We start from the raw sequence: 24,631 nt of genomic DNA, 5'->3' as shown, positions 1-24,631 counted from the left end.
ATTAGAAGCTCAAGACGGTGAGAGATATGAAGAGGAAGAGGTCATGGTCACTTATTGTACCTTATTCAAATCAGGAAAGCCTCACAAAGAAAGCCACAAAGCCTAATTCTTAGGGCACAGTTAGTGTCATTAAGTACCAATTTTACAGGGGTCCCTGCTCTCATTGGAAATTCCAGCATTTACAGGACTATGTGTAGATATGACCTACAGCCTATATGCCATTATTCCAGACTTCAGAAATAGCCTATCCTAGTCTTTAATTTAATGTGATTATCTCTTCAGAATTATAAAAAGGTTGGAGGTGAAGGAGAAAGAAATTGTAATGGCCATCCTTCTGATCACTCCCTGAGCTGCACAATACTTCTCAAGAGCTGGAGACAACTGTCACCTTTGATCAGATCCATGGCCCCTGATCATGGTAAAGTCAGTGAGTGAGGACTCCCCAAAGCCTTCACTGCCCCGCAACAGGAGCTTCAGAACAGGGTTTATAGACATCTTTGTGTTTATTACTTGCTTGGGCCTAATCCGTGGACATTTTATCTAGATTGATACTAGCACTTCAGTACTGTGGATTTTGGGTTTTCTGGCAAAAACCTTGAATCATTTTTTTTCTTGGTTGCCTTTAACTCTTTTAGAGTTGCTTCAGTTTACCTCTTCCTAGATATCCGTGTTTCCCCATGGAAACTTCATTTCCTCTTTATTTGTTCAGATTGGAAAGTTCACATGGACAGCAGGTTCTGACACAAAGAGAACAGACTTCCAATCATCACAGCCATTTGGAAACTCAGTGGCTTTGTATCAGGGACCTCACCGCTCCTCCATGAACTCCCTGACAGTTTTCTGTTGCATTTAGCTTTTAACAAAGCACTTACAGGTGTTGTTTCTGGACACTCGTGGGTGGATGATGTTTTTTCAATATAAGCCTTGCTGGAAAGCAATGCTTTCCCAGTGTCCTTCATCCGTGCAGTTGTGTAGGGGATGCCCATCACTTTGTGGGGGCTGCAGAGAAGGAATTACATCATATCTGGGCTGGGAAAATAGTTCAGTTACTAGAGTGTCTGCCTAGCTTACAGGAAGCCTTTGGTTCAATTCCCAGCACTACATACATTAGGTGTGTTGATATAGGAGTAGCTGGTGGAAGCATGAATATTGGAAGTTCAAGGTCATCCTGGCTACATGAGCCGCTGTCTTGAAATAAATAGCTAAACTAGATAATTCTCTCTTTCTGGGTACCATCAAGCAGCCCTCTTTGAGCAGCTAGCTCCCTTTTGAGATTGTGTTTTTATTTCCTTTCAGAGGTTTTAAAGACAAGATGACCTAATAGTTAGCCAGTTAGGTTCAGAGCCCATTTTCCCTGTCATCTCTATCTGACCAGAATTTCTGTGACTGGGTTTCCTCGATAAAAACAGTTAAACATATACCTGTGTCTTGGGTTTGTTGCCATGATTAAATGACATAATATATAAGGAGTGCTTGAGGAGAGCTGATCAGTAGCAAACTCTCAAGTGTTTGGCATAATGTATCAGTCTACTCAGAAACATGTTATTTTGTGTGCAAAGGACTCATGAATCTCATCACTGTTTGTTTACCATAAGCAAACCACCACCTCTCTGGAGTTGGTTTGACCTCTGCTTTTCTCCCTAAGGATGCATCTGTAACCACCACTGCCCTTCACCCTCTGCTCTACTCCCATGCCAGGACTGGAGTCACACTGTGGTTTCTGTTTGAACCCATGCCTGAGAGCAGAGGCTCTTTTACCTCTAAAGCCCCCGAAGTTCCTAGTGAAAATCCTGCATGTACACACATCCAGTACACACGTATCCTGATTCCATCTTAAATTCCATAATCATCTCCAGGTCTTTGCATTTGACTGTATCTTTATCCAAATATTTACATTCTGTACTTAGGACAGCACCTTCCGATCATATGGCTCTCTTTCTTAATAAAACCACAGAGGTTTCTCTTGTATAAGCCATTGGCACACCTGATACAGGCTTGTTCTCAGATGGTTTGCCTCTGTAGCCACAGAGGATTTGTGTGGAATTTCCATACCAGTGTTAAAGACAGTCATGGCAATGTCAGAGGTTCTTGTGAAATATATGATTAGCGTGTACCACAGGAATTAATAATTCTCAGGCCACTGTCTTAAACTGTAACCACATTGTTGTTGTAGGGAAGTTGCTCAATTTATACTCACAGAATGTGAGCAGCTGCATTCTGACCAAGAAACCAGCTTCATTTAAAATCCATATCCCAAAAGGTGCTTTCAAAACACTACTTAGTATGCACGTGATATGTTGTTTTGAGTGACAAATTATGGTAATTTCCTTGATAATTTGATCCTTTGATTCTTTTCTTCTTAAAGCCTATGTAAATACAAAGGAAGAATGCCATTTCTAAAAATAGTTTTTAAATGTTTTTCCCGGAGTAAAATTTTTTTTAATTTAATAATTTTATATAATTATAAATAAATAATCCATTGGGGATTGTGCCCAATTAGGGTTTCTCAATTAAACAGTAACTTTGAAAACATATTTCTAGCTTGCTAGATTTTAGTAGGTCAGCAAGCACACCCAAATGTATTAAGGTGGACTGCTCTGTTTATTGATTTTCCGTGCATCTGCTTAGGACTCAAGGCAATTGTCTGCGGAAGGGGGCGGGAGCCCATACATGATCGGGGTCATGCGCATCTAGCCAATTTGTAAGCCGATCCGCCGCCCAAAGCCATCAGCAATCCTTAGCATAGGGGCACACTCATGCATTCCTGTCAAGTCATCTTGTGAAGGCTGCCTGCTTCCAGCTTGGCTTGGATGTGCAACCTTAATAAAACTCACTGAGGTCTGGGAGAAAATAGCAGATCTGCTGCAGATAGGGTAGAGGCAAGGGGCTAGAATATGTACTCGCAGCTGACTCGGGCAAGCTCCACGCTGAACGGTTACACAGAGAGGAAACAATAAATCTAAACTACTATTGCAATAAATATCTCAAGTTTTAACGAAGGAAACTATCATTACAGTAAACTTTTTTTTTAAGTAACGCTTTTTTAGAACAAAGCTTACAAATGGCTAGTTTTCTGTGGATCTTCTTCAAACGCTTTCTTTAACGGGGAAAGAGTCAAACAAGCAGTTTTTACCTGAAATAAAGAACTAGTTTAAAGGTCAGAAGAGAGGAACACGCTTTGCAGGAGGCACGGAAGGCGAGTGCTGGCAGTACAATGACAGTTTTCCTTTCCTTTGCATTCTTCGCTGCCATTCTGACTCACATAGGGTGCAGCAACCAGCGCCGAGGTCCCGAAAACGGAGGGAGAAGATATAACCGGATTCAACATGGGCAATGTGCCTACACTTTCATTCTTCCAGAACACGACGGGAACTGCCGTGAGAGTGCGACAGAGCAGTATAACACCAACGCTCTGCAAAGGGATGCTCCACACGTGGAGCCGGATTTCTCTTCCCAGAAACTTCAGCATCTGGAGCATGTGATGGAAAATTATACTCAGTGGCTGCAAAAAGTAAGTGATCGCTTTCGGTTTCTAATTGCTCTGAGCCTTTCCCTTCCCTCGCTGCGGCGAGCTCAGAGTTCCTTCCGTAGGGGGCATTTGTGTTTACCTTTGGCTCCGGGGGGCAGTGTTTGCAAAAGAAAAAAGGCTCTCTGGGCTCAACTTCCTGGGTAAGCCAAGGGTCCCGGGCTTGTGGGAACCTCTGATCCTGTGGCTTCCTAAATGTGCATCTAACACTAGCAAATTTTATGCCAACCCTGTTTTTTTGTTTTCTAAAGTTTATCTTGAGCATTCCTACTGTCAAAGCCCAACTTTGAAAAAGAAAGCAAGCACACTTCTGGGGCAAGGTGGTATAAAAGGAAATCCTAATGGGGATATTAACAGAGGTTTAAATGGAATGTTCGGGAGGGAGTTTTGTGAGTTGCCATGGGAAATTTTCATAAAATGCTCACCCCCACCAACTTTTAATAAAAGTATGAAATGAGAGTAAGTATAAAGTACCCATATTGTATTCGTTTAGAAAGATTGTATTTAACTTCACAAGTGGTATATGGGGACTGACATCTGAAATCAAGAAAATAGCTTCTGAAGGGAAAATTGTAAGAAAGGGGTTTTGCCCACATTGAGGGTAGAAACTGAGCCTATGGAGTCTCCTGTGTGCACCTGCAGACTGGGCTGAACACAAGAAGACTGCCTATTCTTGACAAGCCCTGGCTCCCTCCCTGGGTTAGGGGCAGAGACAGTGCCATCTGGGAGCCTCAGTCTCCCGAGGAATGTTAATGCTGAGTGCATATTTGATCCCAATGAATAGAAGTCACATTGATCCGTGTGCGGGTCTTTTTCCAAGCTACAGAATATTTTGTGGCTGCTGTTAAGACTGCCTTTTCCATGAGTACTTGTTTTGGCTCATTCCCCGTTTAGCTATGTAACAGGTAAGTACAGGTTTCTAGAGCCATGGGAGTGTTTGTAAGCGCTTGTCTTCCAGGATGTGTGCTAACCACTTGCCTCGGTGTGGGCAGAAGGATCACGGAATAGGCTACTGGTACCTCAGCAAACCCTCTAAGAGGATAAGGGATGGGAAAAGGCAGACTTCTGTTCTGTGTGGCCCCACTCACTTAGCTCTGCGCCTGTGGCTGAATCACGCCTGCTGGTAGCCCTTCTCCTTTTGTCCACTAGGGACTGAGCTAGGATCACAGTTATTTCTTTCAGCGTGTGTGAACAGGAACTTAGTACTTCTGGAGTTCCCAGACTTGGAACTGCAGCTTCCTGCTGCAGATCACAGGTGAAAAGTTAAGACTGAGGCACGAAACATAGGCCAACAGTCTTTCACAAAATTAGTTTGTCTGGTGTTTCTCTGCCAGCATTTTCCTTCTTTAGTGAATAAATGGCTGTGGTTTAATAGGTTGTTATTATGCTCAATATCCCGTCCACAGTGTTTTCAATGAGAACTGAATCCTAATCAATCTGGGTGCTTTGAGGAAGACAGCAGTGGGAAATATAGGTCTAAATCATGAATGAGCTATTCTAGCAAAAAATGTTTTGTTTGCTTTAAGCATACAACTGAAATGGTGACTCACACAGCGATGCATATTTTCTGTTGTTGCTCTGCAATTATTCAGCAGTGACAGGGCAAGTGCACGGTTCTGCTGGGGTTACATCATGCACACATTTGATATGTTAATTTGTTTTGTGAAATAAATTTGATTCTCATTGGCTTTGTTCTTAGTTAGAGACTATGGCATACTTTCCAGATTATAGCCAAGCATATATTAAACATATATTAAAATGTTTCTTGGTTACATCAATCCTCACAAGAATGAGTCAAGCTGAAGACGTGTTGAAATGGCCCAGTTGGCATGACTCAGAACAGTTGGCTTGACTATTGTCTACTTGAATTTGCATATCTTTTGTCATTGTTAATGTGATTGGTTGGAGGATCAAGTAACCAAATAAATGCATTCACCAAAGAATTTGCTAAAGACGCTCATAAATTTCCCTTAATTAGTGTTTTCTTCAACTCAGATTCCAAACTTCATGTAATATGTTTGTTTTGAACTCATATGCTCATTTTTTTACTGTAATTACTCCAAAGCCAATACTTACAATTTATGCATTTCTATTTTTATTCTAAGTAGTTGCTGTAAGTTAAGAAGTAATGTTGTGCAGGAACTAATGCAAACAGTGTAGATACATCAAATTAGTTCAGCCATTTATTCAAAAAATATCAAAGTATGACAATAGCTGTCAGGGAAGGCTCCTGATACAGAAAAAAAAAATGTGTTACTAAAGTAATAGGAATCCAGACGATTGCTGTGATAGTCTGTTCATATCCTTAAAAACTGGTAAGTCGGATTTTTAAAAAATATCCATTGTAAGATATTGTCCATCACACAAGATACTTTGTAGGACTCTCAACTTTCATTTCCTAATTTTTGTAGTTTTATAACTGACAACCAAGTTATGCAAGAAAACTGTTACGGTGTGGCTCTCTTGACATGATGGGCTTAATTCAAGGAGGTCCATTTCCATGATTATTCCTTTGTTAATGTGACGTAGGACGATAGCACTCGGCAGAAAGAGAGCTGTGTAATTATATATTTAACATCACAGTAGCTGTTTGCATTTGAGGCTCCTATATTATTTGTGGATCCTATATTATAAAGCTCTTTTTGGAAATATTTCCAGTGGGACCAGATGAATGACAATGACCACATCTTGGGTAACTAACAGGGAATAGAAATGGATGTTAGGTTTTTGCAATTTTCTATTCTCGTGGGGGGTTTAAAAATGTCCCTCCTTTCCTGTGGAGGTTAGAGGACAAGAGTCAGTTTTCTCCTTCTATTACAAGGATTTCAGAGATCAAGCTTGAGTCTTCAGGCTTGGTGGCAAGCACCTTTACCTCTGAGCCATCTCGTTGGTGTTGTTGTTGCTTTCTTTGTAGGTTTTTATGTTTGGTTGTTTTGTTAAGACAATGTCTTATGCTGTACCCCAATGCAACACTCGGGATTCACTGTGTATGTTGTATGTTGTATGTATGTATGTACGTTGTAGTGTGGCCTCACACCTGTAGCTGATCAACCCTCTTGCCTCAGCAGCCGAAATGTTGTAGAAGGTTGGTTGTCACTATTGCTATTATTATTTATTATTGTTGTTATTATTATTATTATTATTATTATGTGCATATATTGCATGCATGTGAGTGTAGGTGTGTGTGAACACATGTGGAGCTCAGACAACAACTGGAAGTATCATCTCAGGATCTCTGATTACCACTTTTAAGAAAGGATCTCTTGTTGGCCTGGAGCTCACCATTTAGGGTAAACTGGCTGGCCATCTTTTCTTCCACAGAGCCTGGACAGTTGTAGCTATTGCAGACTCACCCCAAGTTTATGGCCCGTATTATTTCCTTTGGTAAATCTCAGAGTTTGGGGCCAAGCACGCCCTTTCCCTGGAGACTACAGGCACCCTCATCCCTTATATTCTACCACTGGGCATGAACTCTCTTCTTTAATGTTCTCATTCCATATGTAATTACTGGTTTATGTAATTTAAAATGATTAAAAAATGTGTTACTTTCTCCCTTAAAATCTTCCCATAGCTTCCCATTATGCAGGAATGAAATCCCAACTGCTCACACAAAGCCCCTCCCTGTCCTCCCTAGACCTTCTCTCCTGCCTCATCATTGTTACCTTCAAAGGACATTCCAGACACTCCAATGGCTTGGTCTTGCTTGTGATTTCTCCAAGACACAGGCTCCTTCCTGCCCCAGGCACTTACAAGCTATTTACTCAGTGTCGAATATTGGTTTCCAGTAATTAGCCTGGATGCATCTGTCTGTCTTCCCTCCCTCAGAAGTTCTCTCTGAGTCACCTTCTCCTCCTCAGACTGTTGATTGACTCACTAATGTGTTACACTGCCCTATTTTTATAATTTTTTAAAGTAAGCTATAATTACACCATTTCTACCTTGAATTTGCTCTCTCGAATCCCCTCTGTATACACTCTTGAATATTTGTTGAATTCATGACCTCTTGTTTTCAATAGTTTAATTTCTAAATATATAAATAAAACATACTCAGCCTGTTTATAATTTGACTAATGTGTATATGGTTCTTGGTATTAGATAATCAATTAGGAAGCTCTTACCTGAGGAAGACTATTACTACCCCTCTCAGTATTCCTTAGGTGCCTGAAACTGACTCTCTAGTGTTGGAGCCCCATGATATTTCTACTTTCCATTGTTAGTATGTCTACTGACATCATCCTTCTCAGGTGGTCTTGTCTTGTATAAGTACCAATTATAAGAAGACTTCCATGCATGTAGCATCTCTACACTCCTGACATTTCTAGGAGACACATTCTCACATCAAATTTCCTGGTCCTCTGGATCTTATGTTCTCTCCACCTCCTCTCTCCTCCCAGTCCAGGAATTGACTGTAGATATATTTTGGGGCTAGACATTGGACGACCACCTTTCTCTACATTTGTATCAGTTGTAGTTTTCTGTAATGGTCTCAATTTGCTACAAATACCCATTTCTTTGATTAGGGGTAAGACCTATACTTATCTGTGGATAAAAGGATGAATTTTTAGAATATACTTAGATATTATGCTTAAGTAAAGTTGTGGGTATAGGTTCTCTCCCAAGTTCTACAACTTCCCCAATTAGCCTTCGATATTTTTCTATGCCTGTCTAGCTTTCCAGTACCAGGCTTGATTTTTTTCCCTTGTTGAATTAGTCTTAACTCTAATCAGAGAACTGTTGTTTACTGCCAAGACTGGGTGCCACTGTTACACTCTTAGGGTTTTTGTGCTATGCTAGTTGTTGTGGTTCATAGATGTCATAGCTGGGTTCGACTATTGGTTGCTTCTCTCCCTTGGAAGCTTGGATGGCACCTTATGGAACCATGAGAGCTGGCCTTTACAGTGTTGTGGGAAATTTTCAAAAAGAAAGGGCACATTCCCTCGCCTATGCTGGCAACTCTCTGTCCCTGTGACCTGACTGGCCATGCACTGTCGGTTAACTCATGGAGACTGACTCAGAATTCCAAAATCTCTCCAACCAGCTTGCTAGGTTCCCACTATTGGGTCACAGCCCCTCCCTGGAGAGTAGAATTAGCATCAAAATGCAAACAGCACCAGGTCCATCCACAACATTAGAGAGATGGGTATCAGGGCATACCACACCAGCCTCATGCTTCAAATACCCACGGCCTTTATGGTGCACATCAGGCAAACCCACACTTTGCTGCTGTACCTTTCTCTCTAGAACCTAGTTGAGTTGCTGCAAGAAGAAAAACACCACACAAACTTAGTTCAGAAACAATGGTAACCCAATCTCTGGGTGCAACAACTAGAATCCTTATCTTGTAAGCCATATTAAATTTAATTTTTCTGGTGGTGAATCCTGGCAGATTCACTATAAGCGGGGAGACACTAGTAGCTACATCTTGTCCTCATGGTATCCCTGTCTAAAAGGACCCTCTCTCTTTCATCTTCTGCTCTCTTCCCCTCTCTAACCTGGAAGTCTTCCTACTTGCCCAGTGATTGGCTCCTTTATTCATTAGGGGATTGATTCACAAGAGGTCACCTGAGTATATGACTCTCTCCTTGTTCAAAGCCCCTCCCAGGAGAGTAGAATTAGCATCAAAATGCAAACAACACCAGGCCCATCCACAACATTAGCGAGGAGGATATCAGGACATAACCAGCTCAGGTCCATAGGCTCTGTGTCTAAAGTGCATGCTACTTGCAACAAAAGGGATTTAACCTTCAATCTCAGGGAGGGTACCAAAACTACATTATTTTTATGGCATTGACTGCTATGTGGAATAATACAAAGTATTGTTTTTCAAATTATTTGTTCTGTTTTAGCCATGTGTGGTCATGTAAACTTCCTTATAACACACTTTTTGTCTTTATTTTTTATTCAATTTGCATTATACCTGAAAGACTATGTGGCACATAATAGGACCTCAATAAAGAATGGCTTGATTATCATTTATGATGAAGTAAAAACTTTAATTGCCGGTTAATTTTTATTGACTGCATTATTTATTCTTTTGGTTGCTTAATGACTGTTTGACAAAATGGGTAGAGGGTGAAGCCACAAATTCAACCATCCTCGGATCAAAAATACTTTAAAATCATGGATCTGAAACACACATGAACATTTTGTTATTCTTTCCCGTACGGTAAAAACAACCATTTACACAGCACTTAGGTTTTATTAGGTATTATAAGAATTCCAGAGTTGTTTTAAAGTACATAACGTGTATAAGGAATATGAAAATATTCTGGTATTTTGTATAAGGAACTTAAGCATCTACAAATTGTGTCCACCAATAGGAGAGCTTGGAGCCAACCCCTCTTAGAAATACCAATGGAAGAAAATACTTTTTTCAATTAGTAATGAAAGAAGTAATTGTGTGGAGCTATTCAAAGTAAGAATAATATTTATGACAATAACACTTAACTATATTCCACATATTACCCCTAGATATGCAACATGAGTGTCTTTACATCATCTACATCAAAAGTCATCAAACCATTGCCCTTGGGCCAAAACCTGTCTGTCACCATGTTTATAAATAAAGTTTGATTGCAACAGAGTCACAACCATCCTCATTCTTGTATGCATTTTTCAAGGCTGTTTTTGTCCTACAAAGGCAGAAAGGGGGAATTATAGTTGAAACTAAATGGCCAATAGAACTTAAATATTTTTTTTTAGTATCTGGCCCTTTAAAAAATTCTTAAGTCTGTTCTATATCATAAGAAGAAACAGCATTGATATTGGGACTATTGCAAAGTAAACTGTGAAGTTGGTTGTGTGGGAAAAACATCGACGACCTCCAGCAAAGTGAGGACTTTGCCAGTTGGCAGAAAGCCTTACTAAGCCAGTTCTTGGCATAGTATTTGGCATGATGTGAGGTGACATTTTAGAGTACAAATATGGGAATTTTGTGTGTTTTTCATTCCCCTACCCATTATCATGAACAGATAAATAGTCTTGAAGCTGATACATGTCAAAGAGAAAGAGCACCTGGAAAACAGTTTTGAAAACGATTTTCCACCTCTGGGTAACAAGTCTGGGGTCTCCTGTTTCCTGTGCCTGTTCCATCCTATTGGCTCAGGCATTCACAAAGATGTTGACAAGACATCGGAACCATTTTGTGGTCTCAGCCATGAACTTCAGTCAGCCTCTCCACTTGCATCCAGTGCACATGGAAAACGATTCCCAACCCCCACTTGATTCAGATCAAACATTAGAAAGTGAGCAAACTCGCACATCTGACAGAAGGGAGGACGTAGGAGTGGGATGCTCTGTTGCTAGATGAAGGGTATTATCAACCCTGCTAGAACAGGCTGAGTTAGGAAATTTGCTTTGCCCAGTGCTTTAGCCTGGTATGGACTCATGAATGGCCTTTTTCTGGGTCTTATTTTCATTCTTCCCCTTTTTATTTTTCTCTTTTTCTTTCTATTTCTTTTTCTTTTCTTTTCTTTTTTTAATACCGCAAGCTATGCTGTACCATTTGCGCAGATGCACAACACTAATTACATTCTGAGTCACCCACGACTTTTGTTCCAATACAAGATTATCCTTTGCAGTGAAGTTGGGAAATTCCAAACCCCCTTTGGTTTTGGCCTCATGGTCTGAGGGAAGAAGGGCCTCTCAGTGTTTAAATCTTTTTACAATGTGTACAAAAGATGTGCCCCCTCTGTTATCAAAGAGTTTCTAAAGAGCAAAGCCCCCTCTGGATTCTGTTCCCGTATTTGGGGGTTATGTTTATGTCGGTTCTCAATGCTTTCCTTTAGTTTCACATGGAAGTATTAGATAGGATATGTGGTTAGGCTTGATTGGTCCTAGCTGCCAACCAGTGATCAAAATCTCCTCCTCCAAACAGACAAATGAACAATATCTAATATATAGGCACTGCATGGAGTCAGAAGAAGCTCATCATTCCACTGGTAATATGTTTAGGTCTCTTTTCTTTTGCTTTGATTGGAAAAAATACAGCATAAGATAAATGCTGTTTGAATTTAGGGTATACTTCTTCCACATTTCCAAAGAAATTGCATTTCTTGCTTGCCTTAAATTGTTGAGGGAATACGAAAGTTACCACAGGCATCAATGTGTGTGTGGTCAATTAGCAGCTGGAATATTAATAAGATTCTAATGTGAACATCCTAATTATTCATAACATGTTCATAGCCCTATATTCTTGAACATCAGACTTAAATATTTCTATGAGATACCTGTAGGTAGTCTTGGGTTTTATTTGTGAAAGTCTAATGAGGTAAACTATAATCTTAGTTCTTAAAAATTATTCTAGATGAAATCAGTAAATATTTTTAAATCCTTCAGTTACATTTTTCTCTAAATTATTAAGAGTCCCGGGGTGCCATAAGACATATCAACACTCCTGCCACTATTAACATGCAGATAGCTCGTTGGAAGCTCAGTGGGTATTGACTTCTGCTTAAGAACTGCTCTTTCAGTTAGGCTTTGCACCCATGCTGTCCCCTTACAAAAATATCAGATATAAGATTTGCATCTTTTTACCAATTTTTCCAGTCTCATCTTTTTCCTCTTTCCCTTTGATTTTTAAATAGTAAGAATGAAAGTATCAGATGGAAGTTACTTAATAGTGATCCAGCAGTAGTTAGACATGTATAGGTAATAAGCTGAATATTTAATAATCAAAAATACCAATAACAGAAGTTTACTATTTGTGGATATATACATGTGACCATGTATGTGATGGTTCACATGTATGTGTACACATGCAATTCTTCAGACATTGTTCACCTTTATTCTATCTATCTATCTATCTATCTATCTATCTATCTATCTATCTATCTATCTATCAACCCACCCATCTATCTATCTATCTATCTATCTATCTATCTATCTATCCATCCATCCATCCATCCATCCATCCATCCATCCATCTATCTATCTATCTATCTATCTATCTATCTATCCATCCATCCATCCATCCATCCATCCATCCATCCACCCACCCACCCACCCACCCACCCACCCACCCACCCACCCATCCATCCATCCATCTATCTATCTATCTATCTATCTATCTATCTATCTATCTATCTATCTATCTATCTATCTATGTAATTTGTGTGTTCATTTGGAGATGGGTTCTCTCTTTGACCTAGAGTTCACCAAGTGGTCTAAGTTGGCTGGTCAGTGAGCCCCACAACCTGCCTGTCCCATCTCCTCCTGTAGTCTGTGATTACACCACACATTGCCATACTGGTCAGTGAGCCCCACAACCTGCCTGCCCCGTCTCCTCCTGTGATTACACCACACATTGCCATACTCAGCTTTTCTCCATTATTAACTCCTAACTCAGAGTGTTTTTTCTTTTTTCCCTGTTTTTCTTTCATTGGAAATAGACTTTATATTTTTCTTTTTTCTTCTAGTTTTCTTTCCTTGAAATTAGATTTTTTTTTGCCACAATATATTCTGATTGGAGTTTTCCCTCCTCCAACTTCCTCAGCTTTCTCAAGATTTTTCCTATCTCTACTTTTGAGTGAATGAACTGATGCATTTGAAGTAACTGGCAGTTACGGAACTTGACTTTCAAACAACGAAATTGAGAGAAATCTGTGTCATGTAGTAGCGTGTGGAAGGTCAACAAGGAGATGTAGGATGAGGCTTACCCAGGTCTCTACCCTACTCCCTTTCCAGAAACAACTGCAGAGACCCTATAGGTTCCAAGAAATGTATATCAATTACTCTCTGTAGAGCATCCAGGTGATTAAATATGAGACAGGTATATCCTCGATGGATTTACTGATGGACAAAAAGAAACCCAATAGTTGTTAAACTGAATATTTATTGCTAAGCTAGGATGAAATCTATCAGATACAAAGCACTTTAAGGTTATTAAATGTTGAAATCACTAAAACAAACAAACACACTCACTGTTCTAGACTCTTAAAATGTCTAGGTCTACCTTACTTAGGATGAATCAAATGTACTAAAATAATAGATAACTCGTGATATCAGTCCTTGGCAAGGTGTGTCACTTTACTTATTTTACATATCTGTTGTCACATCATTAGTGTTTATCTACATGTAGGGTTCTTTGATGGTTGTATTGGAAAGTACCATATTCACTTTATAAAGAATTCTATTGAGGGTCAAAGAGAGTCAACCTTGTGTTGGCATGTTGATATTTTCTAATTCTTCATGCTGGCTTATTTTTTTTTTAATTGTAAGTGATATTTGCTTTTATTTCTACTTTTATTTATTAGTTAACTTTGGAGGGGTTCTTATATTGATTTTATTTTTAAAAAAATTTTATTAGTTATTTTATTTATTTACATTTCAAATGTTATTCCCTTCCCAGTTTCCCCTTCACAAGCCCCCTATCCTCTCCTCCTGCCTCTATGAGAGTGCTCCCCACCCACCCACCCACCCACTCTCACCTTAGTGCCCTAGCATTTTCCTACCCTGGGTCATGGAGCCTCCACAGGACCAAGGTTCTCCCCTCCCATTGATTCCAGATAAGGCAACCCTCTGCTACATATCCAGCTGGAGCCATGGGGTGCCCCCCACTCCCGGCCATGTGTACCCTTTGATTGGTGTTTTAGTCCCTGGGAACTTTGGGAGGTCTGGTTTGTTGATGTTGTTGTTCTTCCCCTAACTTTTCCATTGGGGTCTGTGTGCTCAGTCCTGGGTTTGGCCGCATCCATCTTCATCTGTATTGGTCAGGCTCTGTCAGGGGACAGTTATACCAAGAAACTATGTTGTGTCTATTTTGTGTACAGCAGGCAGCTCTGAATGAGGATAATTTCATGAACATACCAGTTCGTGGCATCATCTCTGAGGCCTTTTTTTGTTTTCTTCAGTAAAAAACTGGAGGGCATCCGATGGGACTGGCCATTCAGGATGGGAGGATTGAGGCTGTAGGCAGCTGAGACCTAAAGGGAGAAAAATCCCCTAATGTCGCTTTTCACAGAAGTTGATTAGTAGCTTTCTTATTATTCTAAAAGGGAACTACCTCCCCTCCTTCCTCTCTCTTTTTTCTCTCTTCCCCTCCCTCCCTCTCTCCTTCTCTCTCTGTCCCTCCTTCTCTCATCTCTCTCAGGTCTTTGGAGTGACTGTTTGGTGACTTGCTTTTTCCAACTGTACTGGCTGGTTTTGTGTGTCAACTTGACACAGGCTGGAGTTATCACAGAGAAAGGAGCTTCAGTTGGGAAGTGCCTCCCTGAGATCCAGCTGTGGGGCATTTTCTCAATTAGTGGGGAGGGCTCCTTGTGGGTGGTGCCATCCCTGGGCTGGTGCTCTTGGGTTCTATAAGAGAGCAAGCTGAGCAAGCCAGGGGAAGCAAGCCAGTAAGGAACATCTCTCCATGGCCTCTGCATCAGCTCCTGCTTCCAACCCTGCTTGAGTTCCAGTCCTGACTGAATAAACCCTTTCCTCCCCAACTTGCTTCTTGGTCATGATGTTTGTGCAGGAGTAGAAACCCTGACTAAGACACCAACCCTTACTCTGCAGCTGGGAGAATTCAGCATAACCAAAGCCCAGAAAACAGAGGTGGAGGGCCAACCTCAGAGCAGGAAGGGCAGAAACTTTCTCCCTGCTCATCTCTCCTGTCCATCGCTTTTCTCTACTGCTGTTTTTGTTGAAGAGCTGAGAGAGCCTTCACCCAGCAGCCATGGAGTGGGATGCTGGGATGATGACGTGCAGAGGTGGGTGGGATGAGCAGAGAAGCCACTGACTGTCCCTTTCTGGTGGCCGAGGATGGGGGAGGAGCCAAGGAGGAGGATGGGGGAGGAGCCAAGTTAGGATTTTTCAGAGGGGTGGCGGTGAGTTAGAGCTTGAAATTATATCTACACAATGGAGTACTATTCAGCCATTAGAAACAATGAATTCATGAGATTCTTAGGCAAATGGATGGAGCTAGAAAACATCATACTAAGTGAGGTAACCCAGACTCAAAAGGTGACTCATGGTATGCACTCACTAATAAGTGGATATTAACCTAGAAAACTGGAATACACAAAACATAATCCACACATCAAATGAGGTACAAGAAGAAAGGAGGAGTGGCCCCTTGTTCTAGAAAGACTCAGTGAAGAAGTATAGGGCAAAACCAGAACGGGGAAGTGGGAAGGGGTGGGTGGGAGGACAGGGGGAGAAAAAGGGGCTTATGGGACTTTCGGGGAGTGGGGGGCTAGAAAAGGGGAAATCATTTGAAATGTAAATAAAAAAATATCGAATAAAAAAAAGACAAAAAAATGGGGTACAGAGCTAAATAAAGAATTTCATCTGAAGAATAAAAAAAAAAGAATGTAGCAGGAGTAGCAGGAGCTCAGCTTTAAGGACAGGAGAATAGCCTGTCAACCAGCCACCTGATCAAATACTCTGTCCCTCCAAGGAGGTTTTCAATATACGGGAGGCAGAAATGAATCCACTAGTCTGTTTTGAAGAGCAAAACCACTAAAGTGGACAGACATGAAAGCAAATACACTGTCCACTGCTCCAATGTCAAATTAAACGATGACACAACCCACTGATGAAACTTGTGCGCCGGAACCAGACCACAGAAATTTAGAATCCTGACAGTGGTAGTTACTTACTGTGTGGCCTTAGGCAAGCTCCTTCACGTCTCTCTTTGTCTATTTCATTATGGACAAAATCAAAGAAATAGCTACCTACCCCATAGAGTTATTTTAGATGTAAGCATAATGCACATCAATTACTTTTCTTTAGATTTTTTTACACAGTAATTATGAGTTAAATATTAGATATTACCAGGGATGGCTTTAGATATTGTAGTGGGGACTTTAACCATTATCGGAAACACTGGAAAAACTTTACATGCATCAACTTATTGAATACTTTTGAAACTTAATTTAAGGCAGTATTTGCCTGACAGATTTGTCCCATGAGGAAACTGAGGAGTAGAGAAAGGAGGCCATTTTCCCAGGATTACACAGTGGCACACTTCAGGACCAGCAGGCAATCTCAGGGAGCCAGCTCTGCGAACTCTGTCCTTAACCCATACAGAATGAGTTGCAGGATTTTAACCACGATGTCTCCTCTTGTTAATCCTAAATTACAAGTCTGCCTTTAGAAGTTTCTGTAGTTGTCTTTGTGGACAAAGCCTTAATTCTTCCATACCACATGATTTGCCCTTCCCCATGCTCTGTCTTAGCCATTTGTCCTCATGGAGGCTTTAAAGCCCATACTTAAATTGGCTGTGGCAACAGGTTGTATTGACCAGTGCAACACAATAGCTAGGCTCTGTCCCTCCTGCAGGTCTGGTGACAGACCACACAGACCCCTGTCTGGAGGCCCTCCTGTCTTGCTCAACAGACACACCATCTTCTTGAAGTCACAGTGCTTAATTGAGTCTGACGGTTTATCTAAAAACTTTGAAATGCCGAAGAAAGGCTTACAATTCCTTTACATGAGAGTGGAGGGGGTTGCCGTTTTAAATAGCTTCCATTCAACTCATGACCTCCCTCTTGGATTTATCAGTAGGCAGTCTTGCTTGGAAAAGCAAAAGCACATTCTGGAACTTAAAGCATTATTTGCATGTACTTTTCTTCTGTAGGTCATGCAGAGAGTTGTAAAAATGAGAAGAAAAGCCTTGTTTTTTTTAGGCGGGAATATCTTATCTCATTTCCTATTTTATTTATCACTGTTGCCATTAATTAAAATACTTCTGGTATTTTGGTCCGAGGCCAAGAACATGGCTACTCAGAGGCACATGAGACAGAGATCTCCCCATCTATTCTCTTCCTATCGTCTTGGAGGCCTGGCCATTCAGATGCCTGTGATTCAAGTGTTGCAGTCAAGGATGAAGAAGACCACCTAGGTGACTCTAGGCCATCCTAATTCCACACTATACAGAGTTCGAGCAAAATGGATCGATAACAACCTGAATTTAGCTTTCCACCAATTTCTCTGTGGTAGATCAGGTTAAGCGCCACGTAAGCACCCAAACACTTCATTCTATGATTTCTTGCTTGCCCTGGACTCTCCATTTACTGCTGAGTTCCTTCAGGGTGTGGCTTTTTCACATTTCAGGTATCTGGTACATGCTGCTAAAACATGCACACGAATAAATATGAATTTGAAGCATCTGCTATTTGGGGGGTAACTCTACTTGGTAAAATGTTCCAGGATCTAATGATGACGCTGAGTGATAAGGATCTTTGCACAGTCAGCAGAAAACTATTAAACGAGGGTCTATAATATTCTCAGTTTGGTGGGTTCATTTCTTCATACACCCACCCTGCCTCCTGTTTCTTTCACATTCTACCTATCTATCAGTTACATCCTGTCTAGATATAGGTGGTGAAATAGCAAATGTACATTAACAGAAGCTGGGAAGCAAACTCTCGTGCTTGATTTTACAGTTCATACATTACTAGGCACACAATTATAATGCCATTTATCTTGGCCTTATAATAGAATTAGAGTTGTTACCAATAATTTTCTTTTATTTCCTGTGTTTGATTTGTCTGCAAGGAGAAGACTATTGGATGATTGTTCACCAGCAGAAATATGAAACTGAATGTTCTAGAAAAAGGATTTAAAAATAAACTGAGTATTCATAGTCCTGCCTTGGTAAGCAGTGTCATCTTCCAAATACATAAGCGTATATGGTCTTACAGGTAATAGATATTATCAAACCAGATTTGAGCACAAGAAAAATAAAGGCTATTTCATTAAAAAAGTCTTAAAAGGCTGTGCATTTCCTTTGAGGAAAATGTAGAGTTTAAACTCAGATTTCATTGATGGGTTACATCTGACATTTCTCAGTATTCTTGCCTCTTCAACTATTTCTTTCACAAATGAAAATAAATTCTCAATGTTGAGCTGAAGTCAGGATCAAGGGCTCTGAACTTGAGTGATGTACAGATACTTTGGAGAATCTGTTGTTGACAAACAGCCTTTTGTGGGGGTCAGGATAATTTATCTTACGTGTGTGTAAACTTCTATGGGAAGTCGTTATTCTAGAACTATTCTCTATTACCCTTCCTGTTCCAGTATTTCTTTTTTATTTCACAAATATGTCAGAGAAAAATAATTCATTGCTAGCTTTACTTTTTTTGAGCAAATTTATTAGACACAGTGCTTCAAGCTAGGGTTATTTTGATATGGATATCCAAATAAAGATAGTGTTTTAAGCTATTTTAATTACATATTTTTTCTTAGAAAAATTACAGTGTAGTGCCAGATTATATTTTTTTATTTAAGCACCAAATAGAAGTACAATATAGTCAATAGACTAGAGCCTTTAATTTTATAACATTAAAAAAAGCAGGATGAATAAGTATCCTACTTAAACTATTTGGGGGCAACTATTTATTACCTTTATCTTTAAGAATTGTTTTATTTTTAATTGATTACATGTATCTGAGGAATTGTACGTGTGTGACCAAACATATCTGCAAAATCTTGAGAAGGGTTTTTGATTCCCTGGAGCTGAAGTGACAAATGATTATGAATTGAATCAGATAGGTTCAGGGAGTTGAACTCTGGTCTTCTGTAAGAGTGGTACCAGATTCCAGCCAAAAATGTGGCACAGGAATGCCTGGAAGGGCATCAGGAGGAGGAGTGGTCCTAGGTCAGATGAAGGCTCAATAGATGCCCCAACAAAGGGAAATTGATGGGGGGGGGGTGAGAGTGGGTCGGGTGAAGCGTATACTTGGAGGCAAAGGGTGGGAGGAGGGTGGGGGTTTTCGGGGAGGGGGGAAACCCAGAAAGGTTTTACCATTTGAAATGTAATGAAGATTATATTCAACAAAAAAAAATGGAAATGAAAAAATAAAAAGAGTGATACCAGCTCCTAACCACTAGGACATCTCTTTAACCGCCCCCCCCCCATTATCTTTATTTTTTTCACTCTGTATGTACTCGGAATGCTTATGCTTTTGCATATATAAACCAACATTTACTCTCAATTTTAAACTCAGAGGGATGACCATTGACAGACTTCTGGAAGTGAAGCTGCTCATGTCTCTTAATGACAAAAAGGCTAATTTTAGGAAAATGTGATTCAAATAAGTGATTAGAGCTGACAGTAAGTAGAAGGAGAAAGCCCACCTTCAGTCTCCAAGACAGAAAGCTTGTAGCTGAGAACTGACTCTATGGAGAGCAAAAGGGTCCACTTGAGAATTTTAATTTCATCATCACTATGTTTCATATAAGACACATGCTTATGTATTTAGAGCTCACAAGTCAAACTTGGACAAGTTGTAGGACAAAGGTTACTAGGTAAACGAGTTATTTTGAACATTAATTCTTTTTAATAGTTTCATATTTTGTAATGAATCCCATTTTATCTAATTTTGAAAACCATACCCGAAAGATCTCACAGACAACTTAAAATACTCAAATAAATTCTAAAAGTCTATTTAAAGGTTCTTCTGTCTCAAATGATTAACTAAACACCCTCTCCTGTTACATACAAAGTATCTGTCCCCTGCGAGACATGAGACAAGTGTATGTTCACAATGTCTTAGACTGTGGACATTTGAGAGTCAATGGTAAGAAGATGACCTTCTGCCAAGGACATCTACAGTCACATTCGTCTCTCATGTAATGGCCTTGTGGGTAGTTATAGTTTAAAAGTTATATAAAATTTTTACTACTTGAAACCCAAAATTTTTCACATTTAACTATGATAATAAGAAAATTCTATTTTTCTATGTCTGTGAAATATAAAGATGGAACGTAAAATGTGCAGGAGACAGAATTACATTACCCATGTGGTGAATATTTTCCAAAGCTCATGTAACTGGTACCTCCATACTTGTGTACCCCTCTCACCTGGAATTAGGCTGAGTCATAAAATCCTCTCAGTTTCATTCTGCTCATTGCAACGTTCATACTGAGAACATTAAGATACTAGTTTAGAACTCTACTGCCTGTCTATCAGGAGGACATCATGTTGTAAAGAGGTCAAGGGTTAGAATTAAACCTAACGATAGGTGTTAGACGTATAGGAGACTTCTAGCTTTAGCATTAAACTCTGCACATTGTGGAATGGGAATAACCCATCCTCAAAGTAGTTTGTCTGAAATTGACTCATACAGTGAGTGAGTGAGAGTCTTCTGAGCATTAGGAAGTGTTACTGTCATCTAGTTATGGAGAAGATGTATTGGTTCAATAGCAGTCAAGATTTACTTAGATTCACATAGTTTACCAAGGTATTTGTCATATTGATAGTTATTGAACAGCAGTGAACTGGACATTAATTCTGTCTGCTGGCCACTCACATTCCAAAGTTTAGACATACCTAGAATGTTTTAAGTGATGACATTTAGAGCCTTGTGCTAGCCTTCCAACTTCAAGTTTCATATCAGCTTGGTAAATATAAAATTTGAAGGCAAAATATGTTTTAACATATGTTGCAATTGTGTAAGTAAAATTGTTGATAATAAGGATATTTTAATTTTCAAAAGAATATTTTTGAAAACTCTCAAACTATCAAACTTTAAATACACCAGAGTTCCAGAACAGGACTGTATTAAACATATGTAAGCTGTGAAAGTCTTCACATTTATATTACTTACAACTTTTCTGATATGTTAAAAATAAAATTCTCAGTGAAATTTAACTTTTGAGAGTATAGCATAAAGGTATTTTATAACTCTATACTATTTAACCTGATGTGTTTGTACTTAAAGTTTAAATCCAGATGTTTCTGAAAGTTGTTACAGAACATGGCTGACTGGTGGTCCCTCTATACCCCCAGTGTAAAATTAGTTAGAGGCATCTGTTCAATTCCCAGTGGTTTGGAATTTCTGTAGTAAAATTTATACCAGATTGTTCCCTTCTCAGCTGATGAACCTGAGATCTGGACTCAAATGAAACAAGTACAGAAACAATCTTTGAATGTATGAGGTGCTTTGTATGAAAGTTAGGAGAAAAGCAGCATATCATTAAATACTTTTTTGAAAAAACTAAACATTTATATAGTCTTTGACTCAACTATCTAACTTTTAGGAACCATTTCCAATGAAAAGAACTCAACAGAGAAAAGCATCAGTGCACATGAGTATTCCAGTGGTCACAGAGGAAATACTAGGAATGATGGGTCATGTTAGTATCCACTCAGTGCTTACAGTGATTCCCAATGTGCATGATCTCTATGCTAACAAACAAAGAAACACCTTTGAAACAAGCAAACTAATTACAATGAAGCTGAAATTTCACCAGCAGCAAATGGCTAGAGCAAGGATTTCTTTAACACAAGCTTTTTTTTTTTAACTTAAAGAAAATAATATCAATGATTTCAAGAAAATAGCTGTTAAGGTTAACAGAAGGTTAAGAAACTGTTAGTGCCTGTGATATGTAGAATAAGCCAGTAGGTGACTTATCTCTGTAAACTAGATTAATAACATAGTAACCAATACTTTCCGGTTTTAGTATATATCAAGTTCTAAGACAGATAATTCAGATATATTTCACTTGTTTAGAAACATTTATTTTCATTTTTTTAAATACTAGATATTTTCATGACTCATGGTATGGCTCAGGGTGGGGTAGAATGTGAGAGTGATTTTTATAAGTATTGTAGCAAAAATGTTGACCCAGAATAGATCTCAGTACTATCAGTGTCAAGGAACAACATTCACAGTAAAAGTAATTTTAAAGTATGTGTAGTTAGAGGGAGGTCAACTAAGAGTAAGCCGGAATTAAAGAAGCTGTGATCATAGCGACTTGACCACGTTAAATTTGTCCTTACTTTTTATCATCACTGTAATTGGGGGAAGAAATTATAAAGGAATTTTTGGATAGCGTATTAGATTCTCTAGTGAAGAAAATATAGGAGAAATATTTTAGAGTATGGGATTTCCCCTATTTTCTTCTCTAATCTCATCTTTCACGTTTCACGTTTCTCCATTTTTTTTTTTTTTTGGTCTATTTTGAACCATATCTAAATCCTCTGATACAATGTCACTGTGTATTCTCCTTTCGTAATTTTCTGAATGGGCATGTGATACCACATGATGTAAGCATGAATATTCTGCAATAAGCACAAAAGACTCTCAACAGTTACCAAGTGGATGATGCCTCCTAAAGCATACTTGACTTGATCCAACACAGAGATTGCTGGCTAACATTAGTCATCAAGATGCCCTAGTAATCCTCCAAGGTTCTAAAAAAATATGCAAGTTAAAAATCTGGTTCCATGAAAACATAGAAGTTCCATGACTGTTGAGCAAGAATAATGACCTTATAGCATGGACCATGAGGATATTTAAGCAAACACATAATTATCTCTAGAAATAAAATGCACTCACATTGTCTTAAAAACATACAGCCTCTAGCAGTCTTATCTTTTTATATCATGAAGCACATTGATATAAATGCCACAATCCTTGGAGAACAGCAGGCCTTAAATAAGTTAAGAACCAGTGTTTTGTGAGGAGGATGATGCCATTAACATTCATGATGGAAAGTGAGCAGAACAAAAGTCGACATCTTTAATTAGTCATGCCTAATGACCAATGTGGTTAAAACACAAATCAGAATAATTGTCATGGTGCTGATTTTTTTTATAGGGGGAAGGTGTTATGTATGTGTTTCTAGTTTTGCTTTTAGCATATCATCAGTTATAGATCTGACCTGGAAAGGAGTAGATTTCAAATCTCTTCACCTATGAAATTTGAAATAGTTTTGTAGTAATTATGCCCTTGTGGTTGTGGAACAAATCTCTCTACACATAAGTGTGAGTTTTTTCTAGGGAGCATTGCCATTGAAGAACAATCAGGTTTATGATGGGTATGAGGAAGCTTGCCAAACATGACCTCAGGCCAGGCAACTGTTGTTCAAATCAACAATGGCTAAGTCCTGTTGGATAAGTCCATTTATCAATGTTATGAGAACATCACAGAATGTCACTTTCCTTCTGTGGTCACTTGTTTTTTTCATGCCCATAATCACACTACAGCTATGTCAAGAGCATCCGAAAACTTTGTTAGTAACATTTTACAAAATATCTGGCAAGTACTCCTCCAAAATGTCCAGGCCATCAGAAAAGAAGTAGAGCCCAAGGATACATTATGAGTCATGTGGCATCCTTGATAAAAACCCGGAACAAAATAGGACATTGGTAAAATTTTAAGCAACTCTTAAAAAGTATAGACTTTAGACAACCAAATATAGAAACAAGCATAATAAACAGAACAAATCTCAGACAAAGGATTTTCTTCTACAAGTTTGACAGAGTAGCATGTTCTTAAATGATACATTTCTTGAGAACATAAATCCATCTGTTAATTCTATGTAACATGAATAATTCTTCTTGTAATGAGATTTGAGAACTGCTTCACTGGGCAGTGCAGAGTCTATAGAGTGAGTCATTAGAGACATAAAATAATTTTAAAAAATGGATTCTTATCTCTCACATCCAAAGCATCCACTGTAATCTCAGGTAAATGCTTTTTGCTTACATGCTATGAAAACTCTGGGCATGTTCTCATTTGTGTAGGGTCATGATTGTTATATGAAAGAAAGTTAATACATTTGTAAAGCTAGGAACTTTGGGAGCATATAAAAATGTGTTTGCAGGCCACTGAGGATGTTTTAGGTGTAACCTGAGATATTTTATTAGCCTTCTGAAATAATACAAGTAAAAACATTAGTAAATTTGTTAATAGCACATACTTAATCTATCATATACTCTTTAAAAATGTCATTTTTCTAAGCATTGGAAGATTCAGACTAATAAATTGAGAGACAATGTTCATGATAAGGGTAATTTTTCTTTAAGTTATATTAATTTTCTGTATATCATTAAAATGAATGCATCTTGTGCCAGAACAAAGAATCAGAACTGTGGCAACATTTTATTGAAATATTTACTGTAAAACAAAACATCTCCCAAACACTTTTTTTATTACATTACGTCAGATCTGTAAAGTATTTTGTTCTGTGGCTGTGGATATGGCTTCGACACCTCTTTTCTGTAAGGACTGTAATGAGCATTATACAGATCATGCACAGATCAATTGCAGAGTAGTTTCTGTTCACTTTAACCTATAGAGAGTGGTTAAGAGCAGCATCCAGGCAAATCTGCATCCCATTATCCTTGTGTTTGCCTCACAGTAAGGTATTTTAAGAAGTGGCATGCCA

General features: G+C 39.0%; 1 protein-coding gene across 2 annotated transcripts in view; it reads left to right on the top strand.

The window, feature by feature from the left end:
• The first annotated feature begins 2,698 nt into the window (after positions 1 to 2,698).
• The window catches only part of Angpt1 (angiopoietin 1), a 248,282-nt gene continuing 226,349 nt past the window's right edge, over positions 2,699 to 24,631 (top strand). For both annotated transcript variants that reach the window (XM_052161178.1, XM_052161177.1), the window contains exon 1: positions 2,699 to 3,511. In XM_052161178.1, coding sequence (XP_052017138.1) covers positions 3,215 to 3,511 — 297 coding nt within the window. In that variant the 5' untranslated portion in view covers positions 2,699 to 3,214. The remainder of the gene's footprint in view (positions 3,512 to 24,631) is intronic.

This window comes from Apodemus sylvaticus, chromosome 17 (genome assembly GCF_947179515.1).
Source record: "Apodemus sylvaticus chromosome 17, mApoSyl1.1, whole genome shotgun sequence".
Taxonomy (NCBI): Eukaryota; Metazoa; Chordata; class Mammalia; order Rodentia; family Muridae; genus Apodemus; species Apodemus sylvaticus.
The sequence above is the reverse complement of the archived record's forward strand: the minus strand, read 5'-3'. Positions and strand labels throughout refer to the sequence as shown.